Source organism: Acanthaster planci, linkage group LG04 (genome assembly GCF_054643075.1).
Source record: "Acanthaster planci isolate LZ-2023a linkage group LG04, COTS_SCS, whole genome shotgun sequence".
Lineage (NCBI taxonomy): Eukaryota > Metazoa > Echinodermata > Asteroidea > Valvatida > Acanthasteridae > Acanthaster > Acanthaster planci.
Window position 1 is genome coordinate 20,826,328 of NC_141780.1, and position 18,924 is coordinate 20,845,251.

The 18,924-nt window shown below is 41.7% G+C and overlaps 1 protein-coding gene across 6 annotated transcripts in view; it reads right to left on the reverse strand.

Annotated features, from left to right (window-relative positions):
* LOC110983392 (uncharacterized) overlaps positions 1 to 18,924 on the reverse strand; it is an 80,633-nt gene that overhangs the window by 2,001 nt on the left and 59,708 nt on the right. For 5 of the 6 annotated variants that reach the window (XM_087135353.1, XM_087135351.1, XM_087135356.1 and 2 more), the window contains 8 exons: positions 17,140 to 17,304; positions 9,798 to 9,821; positions 7,667 to 7,739; positions 5,950 to 6,181; positions 4,673 to 4,821; positions 3,420 to 3,595; positions 2,019 to 2,222; positions 384 to 810 (listed from right to left, as the gene is read on the reverse strand). In XM_087135353.1, the coding sequence (XP_086991479.1) occupies positions 384 to 810; positions 2,019 to 2,222; positions 3,420 to 3,595; positions 4,673 to 4,821; positions 5,950 to 6,181; positions 7,667 to 7,739; positions 9,798 to 9,821; positions 17,140 to 17,304 (1,450 nt within the window). The remainder of the gene's footprint in view (positions 1 to 383; positions 811 to 2,018; positions 2,223 to 3,419; positions 3,596 to 4,672; positions 4,822 to 5,949; positions 6,182 to 7,666; positions 7,740 to 9,797; positions 9,822 to 17,139; positions 17,305 to 18,924) is intronic. The other variant, XM_087135352.1, reaches the window with a different exon arrangement.

Below are 18,924 nucleotides of genomic sequence, written 5' to 3' on the forward strand. Positions count from 1 at the left end.
GACAAAATGAATGTTCACTGAAAAGACTTGCAAACCATAACCTACGGAAGTAGCCTGGTAACCCACCAAGTTCTGCTGGTCTCACATCATGTTTAAAAACTTACCACCATGCTTTAAAATCTGGACTCCAAGTTTAAAATTCGGGAGACGCATTTACCTTTGGGAATATTTCGACAATATTATCTAGAGGAAAAAAGCTGTTACAAATGTCTAAAACTTCTCTCCTTTCCTGGAAAAAAAATAACTTTAAGATGAGCAGGAATGTAAAACCTAAACTGAATTTTTTGGGCAGGGGGTTCGGGGTCCTTATATTGGCCCTGAATCCCGAGGTAATGACTTAAGAATACCTAGTTAATGATGAAGAAGCCCCCAAATCACCTTACCTAGCTTTGTCTTTGTTGTTGTCCCATCACCACCTCCGTTGTCTTCTAGGGAGGCCCTAGCCATCACTTCCTTCCCAGGGATGAACCGACCGGTGGCATCCCTCTTGTCCTCCCAGCGTTTGCGGAACTGACCAGGCACGGTGGCAGCTGCCTCCGTTAGGAACGAGAGCTTCTGGGGCTTCTTGTCCTTAGCGGCCGGGGGCTGCTCCTCGTCGGGGAGGTCAGGAAGCGAATCCCAGCTCATCGAGTCATCGTCATTGTCATTGGCGTCGTAGCAGTCCGTATCTTGCTGGTCTTGGGGGTTTCTGCTGGGCCGCTGCTGTTTGGCCGGGGTGGGCGGTAGGTCCTCCAGCGGGGGGAGTTGGAGATGTGGGGAGGGCATCTCCCTCAGCCACTTCTTGTAACTTGGCTCCTCTTCGTCACTACCCTGGATGTTAAACGTACAGAAAATGATCGATCATTTCAACTGACTGAGAAAGAAAGTCCTCACTGAAGTGAGGTTTCTGAAGATGATAGTAGACATGCTTGTAAAATGGACCAAGTACGAAACTTCTTAACCCTCAAAGAGCCCTTTTTTTGGCCTTGTCACAGCCGGGGGGGAGGCAGAATCTGCCCCCTCAGATCTCGGCCATACGATGATGTATTTTAATGAAATTTGGCAGTGTCATAGAGGCATACATACTAATCATCTGTGTGAAATTATATGTAAATTAAGTAAGTTTTTGCATAATTTTGACTCATTAATTATTCATGATACAAATTTTTACCATCTTCTTTCGATTGTCAGGTGATTTTATTGTATTTTTCACATCAAAGATGCTGTATGGATTGTATATTCATTGGAAATGAAACTAGAGATGCTATGAGCTGTATACAATAATTGGTATAAGTTAATTATACAATTAATAGACCTTCCCCAAAGCAAGAGACTTCCTGACGAAAGGAAACCACTGCCCTTTGTACAATGTACTTCTGTGTACAAAGTCAATAGTAAATTTCACATCATACTTCACCCTGCCTCCTAAAATTCTTCACCGAGAGAAACGGCACGTCCAATTTTCATAAATTGGGGTCAAAATGAGGCCAATACATTGGAAAAAATTGTCATAAAGTATCAGCCGGCAGAAATTAATCCCGGAGATTCTATAAGCAAAAATCAACGGGGGGGGGGGCAGATTCTGCCATCCCCCGGCTCTTTGAGGGGTAATGTTTGTCAAAAGTACAGACATAACAAGACCTAGAAATGACCTCACAACCATGCACTTATGTGATGACATTTGTGCACACTCAGAAGAAAACTCCCCTACAAATTTATGTGTAGAAGTGTACGGCCATGGTGTGTGAGCTCTGCACGAAGATAACACAGTGCTCTCTGTTCTGCAGGCATAGCATCAACATTTCATACAGCCCGCCTCATCCATAAGGCAATCACTCCTAACACACAGGAGATCCGGTGGGAAACTCAGGATAGATAAGGAGTCGTCGTCTTTGATTGACTGCCTCAAGTCAGCTGATGGTACCAATGATGATGTCGGGAATACTTGATTAATTCACTTCATACAGGAATGAGATCCTTGTTGTGTACAGTGGCCTGGTACACTCAGCATACAGATAACATCTCCCATTTCAACGAACCTCGTCAATCCAGGACGGGTGGTATCGCAACGGCCCCTCTGTCCCCTTCAAGTTGTTGAAGTCCGGTATGGGGTTGTTAAAGAGCAGCACTGTAGCCTTGTCTTCGTTGGTCATCGCTGCACGATACATCAGCTCCACTTTCTTCTGGACATCCTTGACCCGCTGGTGATAGCTGCCATCTTGAAGCCGCTCACCATCGGGAACCTGATGGGACAGGAGGAGAGAAAAACAGACAGTTACAGTGATGAGAAGAGTTTCGACAATTCTCGGAAACCCTGAGAAATGGACAACACAATTCAATTCATTTCATTCATCATGGAGTATAAAATGATAAAAACCTGGAGATATCATTGAGTAAAGAGTGGTATTTGAGAACTGACGTTCTAGCTTTGCAGTATGCCCAAGTAGGCTCGTAAATCAAAGGCTATGTGGACAAACACTTTAAGTATTATGGTAAATTCTGATACCCTGCTGCTTTCAATAAAAGAAGTCATCAGTATAATACATGGAACGAATTTAGCCTTTGAAATAGTTTCATATACAGAGCAACGAAACATTGAAAATCTTAAAATTCATTCACTCTGCACTGGAAACTGCAAGGGAACAAAACTTTAGGGGACAAGTTGTTAACATCTTGACCCAATGACAGTGCTAAACTTTAAATTTGAGTTTTCAAATTGTGAAGTACAACAATGTGCTTTATTAAATTTGTGTTTTCCGTTTCATATTTTGTAAGTGTCTTTCAGAGAGCTACCTATTGCAAGAATGTACCGTTCATTGTCAGCAAAACTACACAGCGCCCTCTGTTGGCAGAAGACAACATACATGAAATAAAAGATATCAGTCACATGAAACCATACCTACCAGTATCTTTCTCATCAACTGTGGGGTGAAAACTTTAAAATGAGCCAAAGTAATTGTTTGAGGGCTTACATGTAAATAGACAAACGGTGGAGGGTTTGCACAATGAAATGCATGGAACTAATTGTCCTCGATAAATTCAGCTGCGGTATTATCGTGCCTTTCTGACAATTTCAGTAGAAATGAATGTCGTAATCAGAACAACATTTAGGGTACAAAACCAAAGTCTACAAAGAGTTGTTCCTGGTCGAAAATGGAGTTTTCATAAATAATTTGGCAGCAGAAGGCTTCGGAGAAATTTTTTTCCAGACAGCATGGATTAAACAGGACTCCAGTGATCACTTGCCACTGTCACCAGAGGGTGAATATTTACATGTACAAACTATAAACCTGAAAAAATGGTGTGAAAAAAACCCCCTGTATTTAGCATAACACTACAGAAAGGGCGGCCAAAATGAGCTTTTAGCAAAAAGCTTTGCTTACTTTACAAATTTGCCAACAGGAGACTCAATTATATGCCTTTAAATTGACAAATCTCACCCCTTCTTCGCTGTAAAAGCTGCGCTTGGCCACCGTCTTGTTATTGGTCAGACACTCCCTGACGAAGGCCCCATAGGCAGCCTTCAGCTCCTGCGGGATCTTGGAGTCCGCTTTCTGCAGCTTGACAGTGGATTGGTCCCTCAGGGTACCCCAGAGGGCACTGACCCCAGCACGACCTGGGGGGGGGGAGAGGATGAGAAAGCAGACTTAGCGATGGAGCAAAATGTTCAAATGTTAGAAAAAAGTTAGATGTTTGCAGATGTTCAAAAGGTGCTGCCCTATGGGTCACTAACCTCCACACAGCTTTCTGGCAAATTTGACTGGATCCTGCAAAATGAGTCTTAAGGGCATTTTTCAGTCATTCTGTTTAGCTTGGTTTTGAAAGAGCAAATTGAGCTCTTTCATATGAAATTTCACTCAGTTTGGTAGGCTGAGGAAAATGAATATTATGTGAATAGAAAATGATGAGGGCTCCTATAGATTTACATATTCCTTTAACCACTTCCTGCTGGGGAGCCCAGTTTCAGGGACCTAGGCTTTATACACGAAACCGGGGAGCCCGAAACCTGACAAAAGCGCTAGGCTTTATAACAAAAGACCGTACTCAGAACAAAAGGCCAAGCTGCTAGGAATTGCTAACATATTTCCAGTTGTCAATAAAGGAGGAAATCCGTCATTGTTTTGAAAGATTATACCATTGTTTGTGGCATTCAGTGCGAGCAGATTACCACCGGGGACAAAAGCACTCCAGCACTCCAGTGCTCCAATGATGAGCGATACAATACCGCTGCACGCTAATCTGGCCCCTATTGAAAAGACGCCAGCTGCCCACTGTGTCAGTTTCGGGAACAAAAGAAACTTATGTAACACTGCAAAATCTGGGCTTGTTCTACCAGGCGGCAGGCCTGGCTGAAATACTCGGGCATCAATAAATGTTGATGCCCGGATGAGAGTAGCCACCATTCGTGTGGGAGTAAACATCCAGTAAATGAAGTCATGATTTTTTGAAGAATTTTGAAAATGGAAAATCTCCCGGTTTCATATCATGCAACTTCAAATTCCACCTGGCAGCAAGTGGTTCAATGCCTTTAACTCAAAAGTAGCTCTTGCAACATGCAACTCATTCGTTAGGCTGGGTTTCAAATGTGGAATTAAATTACACAAAAATCCAAGTGTCACAATGGCAAAGCTGACCGTGTAAATTAAAAAACCCGAACAATACATGTGAACAAAGCGAACAATTTCTTTTTTACCTCCCTGTTTGCGGAGGGACTGGGGCACTGGCACCACCTTCTTCTGCTCGGGCTCGATTCTCGGCCGTAGGAAGTAGTTGGCTTGCTTTCGGCCAAAGATCTTGTACAGGTCCTGCTGGTGAGGGAGAGTATCTTTGTTGACTTCCTCTCTGAAAGGGTAAGAGGACAAGTGGTTTGACCTTTGTCCAAAATTGCCAGAGAGGTCCTTGGACTGTCAACTGAACCTAAGAAATGAATCTAAAGATGCTGTTCTGCATAGTCTGCTTAGTGGTGTTTTCAAAATGAAGGCACAATACAAAACCAACACATCTCGATTTTTAAGGGGTGTGAGTGGTCACTTAAAATTAAAGCTGACGACAGCGAGCAAAAAGCTGATACATAAAAAGTTCCCATACTTTTGTACAGACTAGGTGAACATTAACGCTGAAATTCAGGTTCAACATCTAAACAAAAAAAGCTGAAATTAGCTAAAAAGCTGAATTCTCAAACCCTTGTTTTTCTATTATCTATTTCCAAATTGTATTGGAAACTCTTCTTTGGAGCCAACTGATGAAATCTGCAAACCTTGGGCTTCACTGTAGATGGCTCCACCATCTTCTGAACATTTTCCCAAGTAAATTGAATACCTTGGTCAACTAGCTGAACCAACCTCTTCCCCAAAGTTGGATAAGGTCTGTATCTGAACTTAGCATGAGTGAGGGATCTAAAATCCTAAGAGAGGCTGGTAAAAACTTAAGTATTTTGGACAGTAGGCAGAGCAAGTCTAAGCATGGCTCTGTTGAGACACTTGAACTGTACAAAATAAGAAAAAAGATGCTGCTAATTTGAACTGCCAGTCAGCCGTGACACAGGTGAACTTACACAGTGCAAATTACAACAAATTTGAAAAATGACAGAGGTGGCAACTTGAGGTCTCTGACGTGCAATTTATGTGTTGAATAATATGGCACTTGGATGACAAAAATCTGCGAATACTCCCTCAGGCAGAATACGAAAACACTCCTTTGGGATTCCAGCTAATTAAGGCCTCCCAATACTTTTTTTAACCGCACTTGGGCCGTCTTAGTTTTAACCCTACTGTCCTGCCTTCAACAAGAGTGTACCCCCATCCTTTCTGTTCTGCCCCCTTCACACAACATCCTGTTCTTGTCACTCTAAGGCTACGGATATAGCACTTGGAGCAAACAGAGAGCCTGGAAGGCCCCAGGGTCCAGAAACACAAGATATGAATGCGAAAGAGGCATGTTGCACGAGGCGAGTGCAGTGTACACACTTACCTGTCATGTTCTCCATCTTCATCCTTGTCATCCTCGTCGCTGCTGGATACCACGGACAGCCGACCGCTGCGGTGCTCCCCTCGGCTGGGGATGGTGCTGAGCGTGCGGCCGATGGCCGGTGGGGCTGTGCACTGCTCTTGTTTGTCTCCGGAGTCGAGTGACGCTTGCTGGAGCTTGGCGGCCAGCTTTCGGGCCGCTCGGCGCTTGGTGCGAGCCTCTTGCCTTTCACTCTCTGTTTGACAGCAAAATATTGGTAGATATTAGATGAAGGGCATTGGAGAATAACCCAGCCTTGGGCACAGACGAAGAGTCTGGAAAAGAAAAACCACAGGCAGACACAAGACATATCCTCTTACAAATTCTGCAAAACTGGAAACGGTCAGCAATGAAATAAATGTTCAAAGAGCATAAAATATTGAATTCCCATTCATAATTTCAATACTTGTATTCTTTCAAATATTCGACTCCTTTTCTTTTCTCTTTTGTGGAGGCTAAAACATTTGTTTATGGGGAGAGAGCCTAAATGTGCCAAAAAAAAACCCTGCCTGCTTTTCTCGCAAAAAGCAGTCAGAATTTATAATCTATCAAGGGAATTACATTCTGCACACTAAAAATTACAGCTTCACAGAACACAAAACCACAATACTTTAAAATTTTCCATTTGGCAAGTCTGCCTAAATCACTAATTCCTAAATGACTGTGCATTTTAAAATCTAATTAAACTGAACACTTTGAATGATTCTCGTTACTCTGAACAATATTAATTATTGCATTTAAAATAAAAGGGAAGCCCCCGGGAAACCAACTGAATGGGACCGGTGGGTTTAGCAGCTGTCTGACGCAATGCGAGGCTGTGAAGCATAACAGTTTTTACTGGTACAAATAGTTGTTACTGAGCGGCCATTGGAGCAGGATAGCAAGATTAGCGATTCCGTTTGAAATCAGCCTGTGGAAACCAATAAATCTCTTATAGGCCTCACTTGTTTTGCCTACTATTCGTACAGGAAGGCCAAACTTTGGACAGAAATTGCTTGGTGATTGACTGATTTCAGGTTTTGCCTCAAAAGACATATCAATCCCATCCTTTATAAGTGCACCATCACTGGCAAATGGGAGACAGGCTGGTGGAAAGGTTTCCAGTCTGACGCACATTCAAAGACCCCATTACATTCAAACTGAAATTGGTCTTGTGTGCACAGCGCATCCACGCCCGACATGCCTCAACCAGTGCGCGCACGCTATGAGTTCCCACCAGACGATCGTTGTTGCCACATAAAACCATGCTCTTTCTTGTTCCTGACTGGAGTGCATAAAGCAACGGCACTCTCTACTTGAGTATTTCCACACTATCTGTGTTACATGTATAAAATATCAAAGTGGATAAGCTAAAAATAGCACCAAAGGGGAAACTAAAATAAACCATCATTACGAGTTTGAATAACCTGACCAAAGTATCACTGATTTACACTAGTCTGATTTCGTTTTTATTTTGATGGACAGAGAATGGAACTTGATATTTGAGTGGGCGATGTCTGACTAGCCAGGGTCTTGTAACAATGAGGAATGACTTGTTTATTTTTTACAATTTATGATATTGTCAGATATAATCACGCCCACGTGAAAGAGGAGAAAAAAGCCCCAGTTTGGTAATATTAAGGTCATTTTAATCTGACTTGGAAAAAAAGAAAGAAAAAAAAAAGCCCTCCCTAGAAATTACCTAGATCAATTTTGCCTCTCTGCGTCAGCGCTTCTTGCATCTGCCGTCGTTCCTGTCGTTTAGCCTCGCGAATCTACAGATACGGAAGAGGGAATTCAACACACAAAAAGAGAGGAAAGCCATCACGTTATTTGGAGGTCACATGCATGTGGTGTCTTTTCAGCAAATTTTTTCCAGGTGAACAGGCGAATTCTAAAGGCTGCACGCTCAAGTGGAAGAACAAGGAAAAGAGAAGACTCCCGCTGTACACGTCCCTACGTGTACAGCATGAACCATCAGGGGCAGTATGTATGAGGGGATGTAGCATTTGTCTTTTCCCTAGAGCCTGTAAATTTATAATGCTTGGAGTCTCCTGTATTTTTTTTTCGCCATCTATTCATTCTCCCCCAAAGACTGGCCAGTAGATTGATGCTGGGGAAGAGAAATGAATTACTGGACTATTTTTAATGGGAGAAATGATAAATTTGTTTGTCTCATCTGTCGGGCCAATTTCTGACTGGAGGAAATGCAAAATGGGTGAATCTGGGGGTTTAGTCAATTTACCATGAATGGCACCAGATTCCAAGAATTCGTTTGGCATGGCTTGAAATTTTTTGGGCAGTTGTATGGGACTCATTCCTCACAAGCCATGAAAGGATACCATTCTTTGACAATTGCACATGTACCACAATGAAAGAACTGTGAGGTTTCACTTTAACAAATACACGTAGCATTTTTTGATGAAATATAAAAGTAAATATCTTATCGTAAATGTCAAATAGCAAATACACACTTCTGGACATTATACCACTACATGCAGTCATTTACTTGAAATGCTCTATTCATCCATGGATACTCAATGTGATGACGTTCAAGCATTTATTTCACCAGCGATTGTTGAAAAAAAGAGAAACTGGCTTGCAGACGAAGCACAGTTCAATATGCTCTTCATGTCCACACAGGTGCAGGAGAGGAAAAAAACCCGAAGATAAATTCAATCTGCCCTTGAACTAAATGGCGATGGAGTTCAAAGTGGGCGAGGGTTGCGTGAATTTACTGAACGGCACAGGCTAAATCTACAGAGATGTTAATGCCGACGAGGTGTACTATTCCCCACGGTCGGGCCTCAGCTCAAGTCAGATTTGCATGAGGCTAGACCATCCTCTGGTATTGACATAATCAAATTGTCCGCCCATATCGCTAATGGGTGAGGGACGCACACAGACATGTCCCACAACTTTCATGGAAGCACGCTGAATGAGGGATGGTGAATCGGGCAAATATTAAGCACGCATTGACTTTTGCAATTAGTTTTTTTTTGGGTGGATATCCCATATATCAAAATGAGAGATGGCCCATTATTTACAAATTCGGTAAATGCATCAGAGTGGTTAAGTGGCACGCAAGGGATGACATGAGCTGGGGCTCATTTTAGACTCGGGAACCTCGAGAATAGAAGGTTAAAGCGGCATGTACAAATGCCCTTCATAATCGATGTTGATTTTGCCCTAAATCAACCGCAATTAATTTCTCGTCAGTTGAGAATATTAGAATTTGAGACAGGCACTGCAAACAAAAGAAAGATGTTACACATAGATTGAAATTTTGTTTCTAAGTAAAGCAAAGAATGAAATACCGGTACAAGAAGATGGAAAAACCAATGTGGAAAACCACTGGGGGGAAATTGACTGAAGGGGGAATGTTCAAATAACAGAAATAGTGGAAATCAACAGACTTTATAGATGAACAAAGTGAATTTTCACTTCCAGTTGAAATAGTGATGTTTGTGCAAAATCTATATTTTTTGTACAATCAACCCTCTGAACCACTGTCATTTCTAACTAAAGATCCAATGTTTCTTACAAATATCACTGAAGACAGCGGCAGTTTTGCCAGTTTTCATCTAGAATTACACATGTAACTCTGGTAAAATGTGGTGAAATACTACATGTAGGTGAACAAATCTTGTGCATGTAGGTACATGTATATGTACATGTGGTGTGCAGTGTGCATGAATGTATATTCAGATTGAAATTCAATCCACTCATAGTGTGCCAACAAATTGACAATCGATATAACGGAAAGTTCAAATTTACAGATAGGGTTAGTGCTGTCTGAATCATACATTTTGTTATCACGCCTGTACACTTACTGAGGAAGGGTCATCCGTTTCCATCTAGTACAGCATGTAAACAAAAGTCGATAAACAGTCAATTAAAAATAACTTGTGAATTGCAACTTCTGGTTCTGTAAATGAGCAGTTATGAAGTTCTTGAAGATCTACAGATTCTTGTGGGGAAATACAACAACAAAAAGGAGTTTGTCTTTAAGTTGAACTATCTGCTAAGTTGACGACAGCTTGCTCTGTACTCTACACCAGTGTATCAGTGAGTTATGTTTGGTTCATACCAACCACAAAGACTGCTTTTTCATGGTGCTAGACGACAAAAAGAAGGACTCTAAGCACCAAGAAAAAACAGTCTTCGGAATCGGCGCCGCCTCTTCAGAACTCAGCTCAAGATTCCTTCAGGCTTGTGCTCTTGTCAGTATCAATCAAGACAAATCCCAACTCTTCCCCCTTAAGCCGCCTTTATGAACCTGGGGTCTCAGTCTGTGCTGTGTCTGACATAAGAGTGAGATTTGTAGTTTAGGTATAAACCAAATGTGTACAATAGACACAAATGGGCTGGAAATCCACCGCATGGAAAAGTCTTCAGGCCTTAGAAATAAAAAAACCCCAACCAATCTGGAGATAGCTTTTGCAAGCTACATGTATTTCTACAAATAATAAGAAGATATATTTCACACCCCTGGTGACTAACTGCACCTCGAGTCACAAAACCACCTTTCAAATATGAATTTACTGGCCTAAACTTTAATCCTTATCACCAGTGAAGCTTATTTTGCTGGCTGGCAATGAATTATTCTATCCTGAGAAGAGAAAATCCTGCATGAACAGAGACCATCCAGAGTAAAGGTACCCTTTCTAAGTGGCTCAGATAAATTCTGAACAGTTTCAGCTTTCTTTTTCTCCTTGTTTAACAATTTTCAATGGTCAGATCTTCCCCCATCATTTCCACTGGTTATGGTGCCTCCAACATCTCCCGCAGCACGATCAATCTTAATCCTCAACCTCCTGACACTCACTGACAGGCCGAGTCTCTTCGGTATTCGGATGGCGGACGGCTGAAGGGTCCTCAGTCAGACCCGAGAGCAAGGACCTTCTCCACGGTCAGACGGGACTCTGTGTCTCCATCCTACCCTGGAGATGTCCAGAGTTGCGAGTGACCACGCAGAGGCTCTGATTTCAACTGGTGCTTAGATCATTCCGGTCTGGGCACTATCCACCACCTGAAACCAGGCCCCGGGGTGGCAAGGGGGTTTGATGCAAGATGCTCTCCATGGGCTCCCCTGTCCTGTCCGTCAGGTGCTTGCTGCTCATACGCAACACGCCTACATGTACATGTACATATGTACATGTAGCTTGACCAGTTCATCATATGCCACCAGAAGAGAATTCAGGTAGTCTACATACATGTATATGAGTAGTATTTCCTGGATGGTTGGGCATGTACCAGCATGTACTTCAACACCCAAAACGTGAAATAGCATGACGGTTTAATATACACTACTCACAGAAAGTTAAGGACCACTTTTTATTTTGTGTATACATTTTTATATGAGATATTTCACTGCTGAAAATTTGCATTTGATGTTTTGAAACATTTCTTAAAATTTTCTACTCCAAAGACAAACAAAAATTGATAGAACTAGAACTCAGTCATTGCTAGGAAAAAAATTACTAGTTACGAAAAAAGTGGTCCTTAACTTTTTTTGGAGTAGTGTACACGTACATTGCTGAAACCATCAACGGCAAGCGTCTCCTGTTTTTAGAAAATCTGAATTCTTTGAAGTCAAAAATGGAGGGGAAAAATAAGCTACTGCCAATTTTGGGGCAATATGATGGATGCTGATTTTTATTAAAAGCAGAAACCACACCTGTTTGGTATCCCATAGTTTGGTTTCATTCCAGTCTTAGTCTGCATGCTGATTCACAGGATATTGTTGGGAAGTGCTCACATCAGGGCAAAAATGTATCTGAGCAACATTGCCAACATGACAGTAGCCCACTGTCCCGTTACTGTGTTCTGTGTCACCCACACTCCATGTACATGTGCATCAAACCTGAGTCTTGAGTTTCTGGCTAATCTAATATGAAGTGAGAGTAAATTGGGCCTACAATTGATGGTTCCAATCCCAAGGAAAGACGCTCTACACCTTTGGCAGAAAAACTATTAGCCTGTTTCACAGGTTAACAAGGAATTTGACACTGGGCTCAAGGGATTAGTGCATAATTTCCCTGCCAAGGTGGTAAATGCAGAATTCTGTGGTTAGAGGAATTCTGAATGTAGTCCTATCCCTAGTACTCGTAACTAGGAGAAAGATCTTTTTTCTTTCGATTAGACAACAATCAGAATACACATGTACAGTAATATTTGATCTATTTGAAGACTCTGTGGACATCAGTCACTTGTGAAAACATCTAGACATTCAGGCTGGAATCTTTCTGTAACTATAAGTAATTCCAACAGTTTGTTTATAACTGTACATGTAAATGTAGCCTACATATGGGCAGTATGAAGGAACTCCTCAAACAGATGTTCACTGTACATGTTTATTTACAGCACTTTGGGATTTCAAAAATCTTGTGATAATGCTTGTGCATTACACATATCCCAACTGATGACTACAGATAACCATTAATAGACAGATAACCATTAATAGACACGGAATCTAAATTTGGTGTTTTTCTAGTTTCTTGCAGGGACTATGTAAATCCTTGTCCTTTAGTTACAGTATGCGAATCACAGATTTCATTGCGATGTACGTGCACAGAAATCAACTTCCAATCAAATTACTGATGGTTGGCAGACAAAACTGATGACGGGAAAAAATATCCTGACGCAGGAGAGGTGTCACAAAGCAAAGCAGAAGGTTTTTGACACTGGAAAGATTGAACAGATGACGGAATCCGACAGACACTGGACATGCAGATTGTGTGGCTGTACAGACAGATCATTGGGAGACCACATTTAAAAGCCATCACTGAGGTGGTAATGCAATTATGTGCAGGTTTGTAGCAGTACACGGATACTAGATGCTACTCAAACTCAGTGCTGCGATTGGCATTGTGGTTGGATAAGACTTCATGTAGGTGGAATGACAGTGAAACTGGCCAAAATTGGCTGAATTTGCTTGCTACAAATTATTGCTTTACCAACTGGGCCTAATTTTATGATGCCATTTAGTAAATTTACATGTACGGTATATGCCAAGAAATCTTTCGGATGGCTACCAATCAGAAGCAAATAGAGTCATCGTGCTGAGCAAATGAATTCTGTGGTTAGGCAAACAAAGGTCTGCTTCCCACTTCATGGCATCTTATAACAGGGCAAGTAAATGGCACATGCAGGCACTTTTCTCTTAGGATGTGCGGCTACTTACATGGTTTGGAATAACAACAGCAAGAAGGGTCAAGTGGGATTTCTTTTAAATGAAACAAACACTTGAAAGGGAACTCCTGCTGCGTGCAATGGTACCAATTGCAGGTGTAAGTCCATCGAACCTCTCTGAACCACATTCAATCTACGGTTATGTACCAGTACAACAATAACATTTCTTTTTCTTTATTGCCAATTTCATATTGGGTAGGTTGGGAAACAGGAAACAGAACTTTAGGGGGGCATTGCAGCTTTATGTACCGTATGTCATTGGCAGCTGGTGTTCAGTATGTCCAATTTCCATTTTGACACGACAACATGTGGAAGTTACATTCAAGTGAATCCCCCTTACTGCCACAGAACTGAAAATGAAATTCACCTGATTTTTGGTACATAATCTCGGTCATCTCATCACACCAAAGACTGATATACATGTACATGTGTGTCTTTACAAGGTCATTCAGTGGTTCAATTTTTCCGTAGCATGTTCCCTTTGCCAAATGTTTGTGGTGAGGTGAGATTATACATGTTTATATTCATCTCCAAAATCACATTACTTTATTGTCCTCAAGCTGAAAACCTTACACACTGCGAAGTTTGGTACCCTGTACAATGTACACGAGGAATGATCTATATACATGTACACGTACATATAAAAGCAAGTTAATTTTGTTCGGGGCACACTGAGCCACGGATGACAATGCAAAGACATACAATACTCTCGTCATGTACATTTTTCTGCTCTACCGTAAAATCTGGCACAACAAGCAAACAAACTAATTAGCCACGACCATTCCTGAAAATGCATTACTCTGCTTGCAACATGCATGTAAAATGCAAACTGAAGCGCCATCTTCATCCGAGAAAGACGGGCTTACCATGTTGTCAGTATGTCTGCAGCAGAGAATTTGAATATGCATTCCCTGAAGCAGTGGGTGCTTCATTAAAGGGTCATTTGGATAAAAACATACACGGCATTTACAAATGCTAATGTACCACAAAAACAAAGTTGCATTTTTCCACCGAGAGCTAGACGCACTAAGGATCAAGATGTGGTGTGAATACAACTACAAGCCTCAAGGATACAGCATATCTATTGCCTCGTAAACGTGAAGGCAAAAATTGTCCTTCTTCAACAAGAAATCCTATTATACCAATCTCCACGCTGGATGGCATTGAATGCACCTGAGAATGCACAGCTCAGCAGAAATGACAGAGGTCCTGCGGTAGTGGAGTGCGTGCTACATTCTGCGGTTGATTCAAGTTACTTCATTGAGGACTTGGTGAGTGCTGGATGCTGCATTGAAGATGGATTGAATGAATCTTCTGGCCTTCTGGGACAAATTAAACTTGACTCTGCTCGCACACAAAGTAACTACGGTCAAAGGCAGTGTGTCTTAAATTGTTACCCTTCTAACGTTGTTATTTCCAAAGCGTTTTGCATTTGCCGGGCTTCATCTATGGCTGTCTCATCAGAATGAAACACAAAGTGACACTTCGCAGGTTTATGATACATACCGGTACATGTACATTTAACCAACAATTCACCACCCATTTTAGTCTGATAATTTAATTACGGTTGGAGTAAAAAAATTGAAAAGCTTGATAATCAAGTTTTTGATGACATCAGAAAGTTGCATATGGGTATGCCAACTGAAATCATAGAAAGCTTTGAGGTTTTGAAGGGGAACTTCTGTTGTCAAAATGCAGAATAATACCAAAGTGGACTTTTCCTTTCATAAATTTCTCAAAGGGAAACTAGTCCACAGCATGTACCATTTCCTCCCAATTCCTATCTATTCTGATTGACTACTTCTGTGGAAATCATTTCTAATTTCCATCTTCAACCTTTTTTTTTCTTAGTGAAATTTTGGAGGTAGTTTTTATCTACACATAAATAGTGACAACAGCTTCAACGCAAAGATGTCGAAAGACAGACGATTCGGGGGGCTTTTCCATCTGATGAAAGCAGACAGGCTTCCTGCCATGCTGTCAGCCTTCCTCGGAGAGCCGCATGTTGTCATAATGTTAGCCCTCTCAGCAACGCTCATCCCCTCATTACAAGGAGGATTGAAGAGGATTCTCTTACACATCACGACACAAAGCCGGCTTGAATTCAATCCCGCAGTCTCTGTTTAAATGCCAACACAAGGCCGTACATTAATCAGCCTGTGAGGGAACTGAGCCGTGAGACAGCAAAAGCGAAGCGGAGGTCACTGCTTAGTGCATCGGCGCAGAGGTGTCCATTGTCTGAAATGTGAACACACAAACAAAAAACCAGCCTCTCAGGCCGGTTGCCTTGAAAACGCTCCCCACCAATGCTCTCCTCACAGACCTGCCACTCACATTTGATACAGAGAGCATTACAAACCGAGACACCAGAAATTGGCAGAATAAAACCCCCATTTATCACGGCAAAGACAGCCACAAAAAGGGGATGTGTGATCAGTGACACATCATTTTACAGGAAAGGGGGGGAGGTTTAACAAATTTTGAGGAAAACTGGACCCTGTTAAAAAAGGCAAAGGATAGTGAAAAAGTGCCAAATTAAAGTACATTGTATATTTGTAAAAATTGGGTGTTAATAAAAGGATGTTGTATATACGAGAAGTTTTATCATATTTTTGTGGGGTTAATGAACGAAGAAAGAGATCGGACTTAGTACAGTGGGTCATACATGTAGCTTTAAAACAAAAACGAAATAATACAGTTGACTGCATTAAAGGAATGATTAGAACAAATCCATATGCAATGCAATTACAACAGGAACTGTTTGACATTGTTTTCACTTTTCAGTACCAGACAAAAACAAATAAAAAATGCATGTTTGTTCTTTTTTTTTTTTTTACAAGATTGGAGGATATCATGCGCCTCAATGAAAATAATGATGACCCTTCAACCCTTCGGGGCATGATATGAAAAGACACATATCCCTGAGCTCTCTCTAGTGTTGTCTTACGCTCGCAAACGAAATGGGATATCCTCACCGACTATTTTCTTTTCTGCATGAACCTTTTTATGTAGCACCGAGAAATTTATTTTTGAGCAGGGGGAAAGGAAATCCTCCATTCAAAGAGATTCCAATGACCCCTCTGACATTCAGAAGATCCTCCCCAGACTGCTTCTTATCTCAAATAATCCCCTGTGAGTGTTACAGTGCCTTAACCTTTCCAACAAGGTGGAAGGAGGGGGGAGAATTGAGGGACGGAGGAAAAAAAAACCTCCATCTCAACTCAATCACAAGATGTCTGCCTGACTGCTTAGAACAGGCAGCTGAAACAGCAAGCTCCTATCAGTAAGCCTTTTACAAGAGTCCTACGAGCCCCTTGCTGATTTACAATGCAGGGATGGAATAATCGGGGGGGGGGCCTTGGAAGAGGGAGGAGAAGTGGGAAGTGTCGGTGGAAAAACATGGAGGCCGGATGATGAACACATGCAGCAGAGGTGGGGGAAACCACGGTACATCAGCACACCTTGAGCGTACACACCGTGGGTGTTCTCATGTTGGACTAACAGGAGAATGGGGTTTCGAATGGGGAGAATCAACGCGCGAACATTGTTTGCGAACAAGATTCTTACTCTCCACTTTCTGGGGAGTGGATGGAGAACATCAAGAACAAAGCTGGCACATCAGGACATGGATACAGGCACATACCGTAACTTAATTTTGGTTTTGTTACATAAAATAGAAAGCACTCCTAATAAGTTAAATAAAACCCAGGGCAAATACTCATGGCTATCCGAGAGACTTTACCCTGACCATTTAATATGGCTATTTGGTGACATTAATTTATGTGAGATGGTAAATATCATGCCATCTTTTCGTTTGGTGTAAAATGGCGACTCCTATCTCGACGTTCAGCGCAACTGCACTCCTTCTGCACTTCAGCGTCGTAATCAACGACCCAAGAACACTTTTCGTCAGTCCCATGAGAATGGGGTTTCGAATAGGCCCTGTATGTCTTTGATGGTGGCTCGCTGACTGAAACTCACCTCGGCTTGACGCTGTTTCTCCAGTATCTGCCGCTGCAAGTGCAACTCGTCGTTGGCCTGTATCAACTCCTGCTGCAGGGCCAGTTTCTTCTTCAGCGTGGCGTGCTTGTCACTGCGCTGCTTGGCCTTGAAGCTCTGCCACTTCTGGTACTGGTCCTCCTTCCTCTGTTGGCAACATGCACACATCAAGACAGGGAAGAGACACCAAGGTCAAAGTTTATTGTGGTGCGAAAAAAAACCCTTGGAAATGCCTCTTAGCTCAGGGGTGCTGTGCTGGCTGTTCACAAGGTGTGACAGACACCAGTCTGGTGGGTACTGCATTAGCAAGAACCAAGACCAGATTTCAAACGCCCAACGCTTTCACTTGCAATTTTCACATCAATCATTACCTGTAAAAGCTAGAAAAATTGGACGTCCATTTTTTATTTTGCAGGATAAAAAGAGGGAGCATCACTAGTTAGCATCATGGTACCGGTACGTTGTGGACATTTTCATATTTTGACTTCAACAACTGTTAACAAATTAAAATGTTCATGTCCCAATAGGAGAAATGCCTTTGAAATACAAAAAATATTGTAAATAAAAATGAATTGTCATGATTAGAAAAGCAAAGAAACCATATCGGCCAAACAAGATGATAGCTTAACCAAATGCTGTCTAAACTTACATGTACATGTGCGTGTACAGCGAGATTCATAAATATTAACATTGGATTTTGTTCTTCACAAACATCAGTGGATATGCAATGCTTCTGCACGTAAAAACTAGATTAGTGAAAGGAAAACTGACATTTAAATACATGTATGTACCGGTATTTTCACCTCCCTCAATTCTATTATTTGAAATGTCATCCCTGAAGCCTGGAATTTTAAGAACTTCGACGGGTACAGGGTGCATAGAGTACATGTGTTCGATGACAAACGGCCTAAAAATTAAACAGCCAATCCCTGATCGAAAGGACATACGGTACACTGACGATTCATACATAATTCATTTTCACCCACTCATGCATAGGCATGTGGCCTATTGGTATGCCATATGTGGCACCAAAAACAAAAGGACTCCTAATGCACAACCATACATTTACATGTACTTGTGCGTCACCAGACAAGAACAAAACAAGGCATAAATTCATACAGACAGTATGGACAGAAATGAACGCTTTCCTAGCAATCCATTCAAGGATGGCTGTGCTTTGATGACATATGACTATTGCACCCATGTACAAGCTCCAATAGCAGCAGGGACAGCTACTTGTATAAACCAATTTCAAATGGCCAAGCCTTACCATAAATGACAATAATAGACCAAACCTGAGGTCAAACATTGGTACATGTGCATTGGTACAGTTTGTATACATGTATCACAGCTTTAGAGAAATCTGAGGAGATACTGTACCATTCCTGTGGAGTCACCACAGTTACACAAGGGTTTTAACTTGAGTGTATGCACGCATTTTGGAAAGTCACAACACCCTATAGGTCAGAGAAGAACGTGCGCGTACCACCTGTGTGCGAACAGGATGACCCCACAGTAACGGCTTTTACGGTACATGTAATTCTGGTTGTCGGATTAGTCCATACAGTGATACACAGCACTAAGATATGTACTGACACACGTACATCCTCTACCAGTGATCACACACACAGCCAACCCATTAAAAAATGTTTTTAATGTGATGTATATATATGTACAAATACATGTGTCATAGTGTTTCCAATTTAGGGATACAAGAAGTACTTGAATATACTGGTCACACATAATTTTTTATGTCGTAAATAAAAC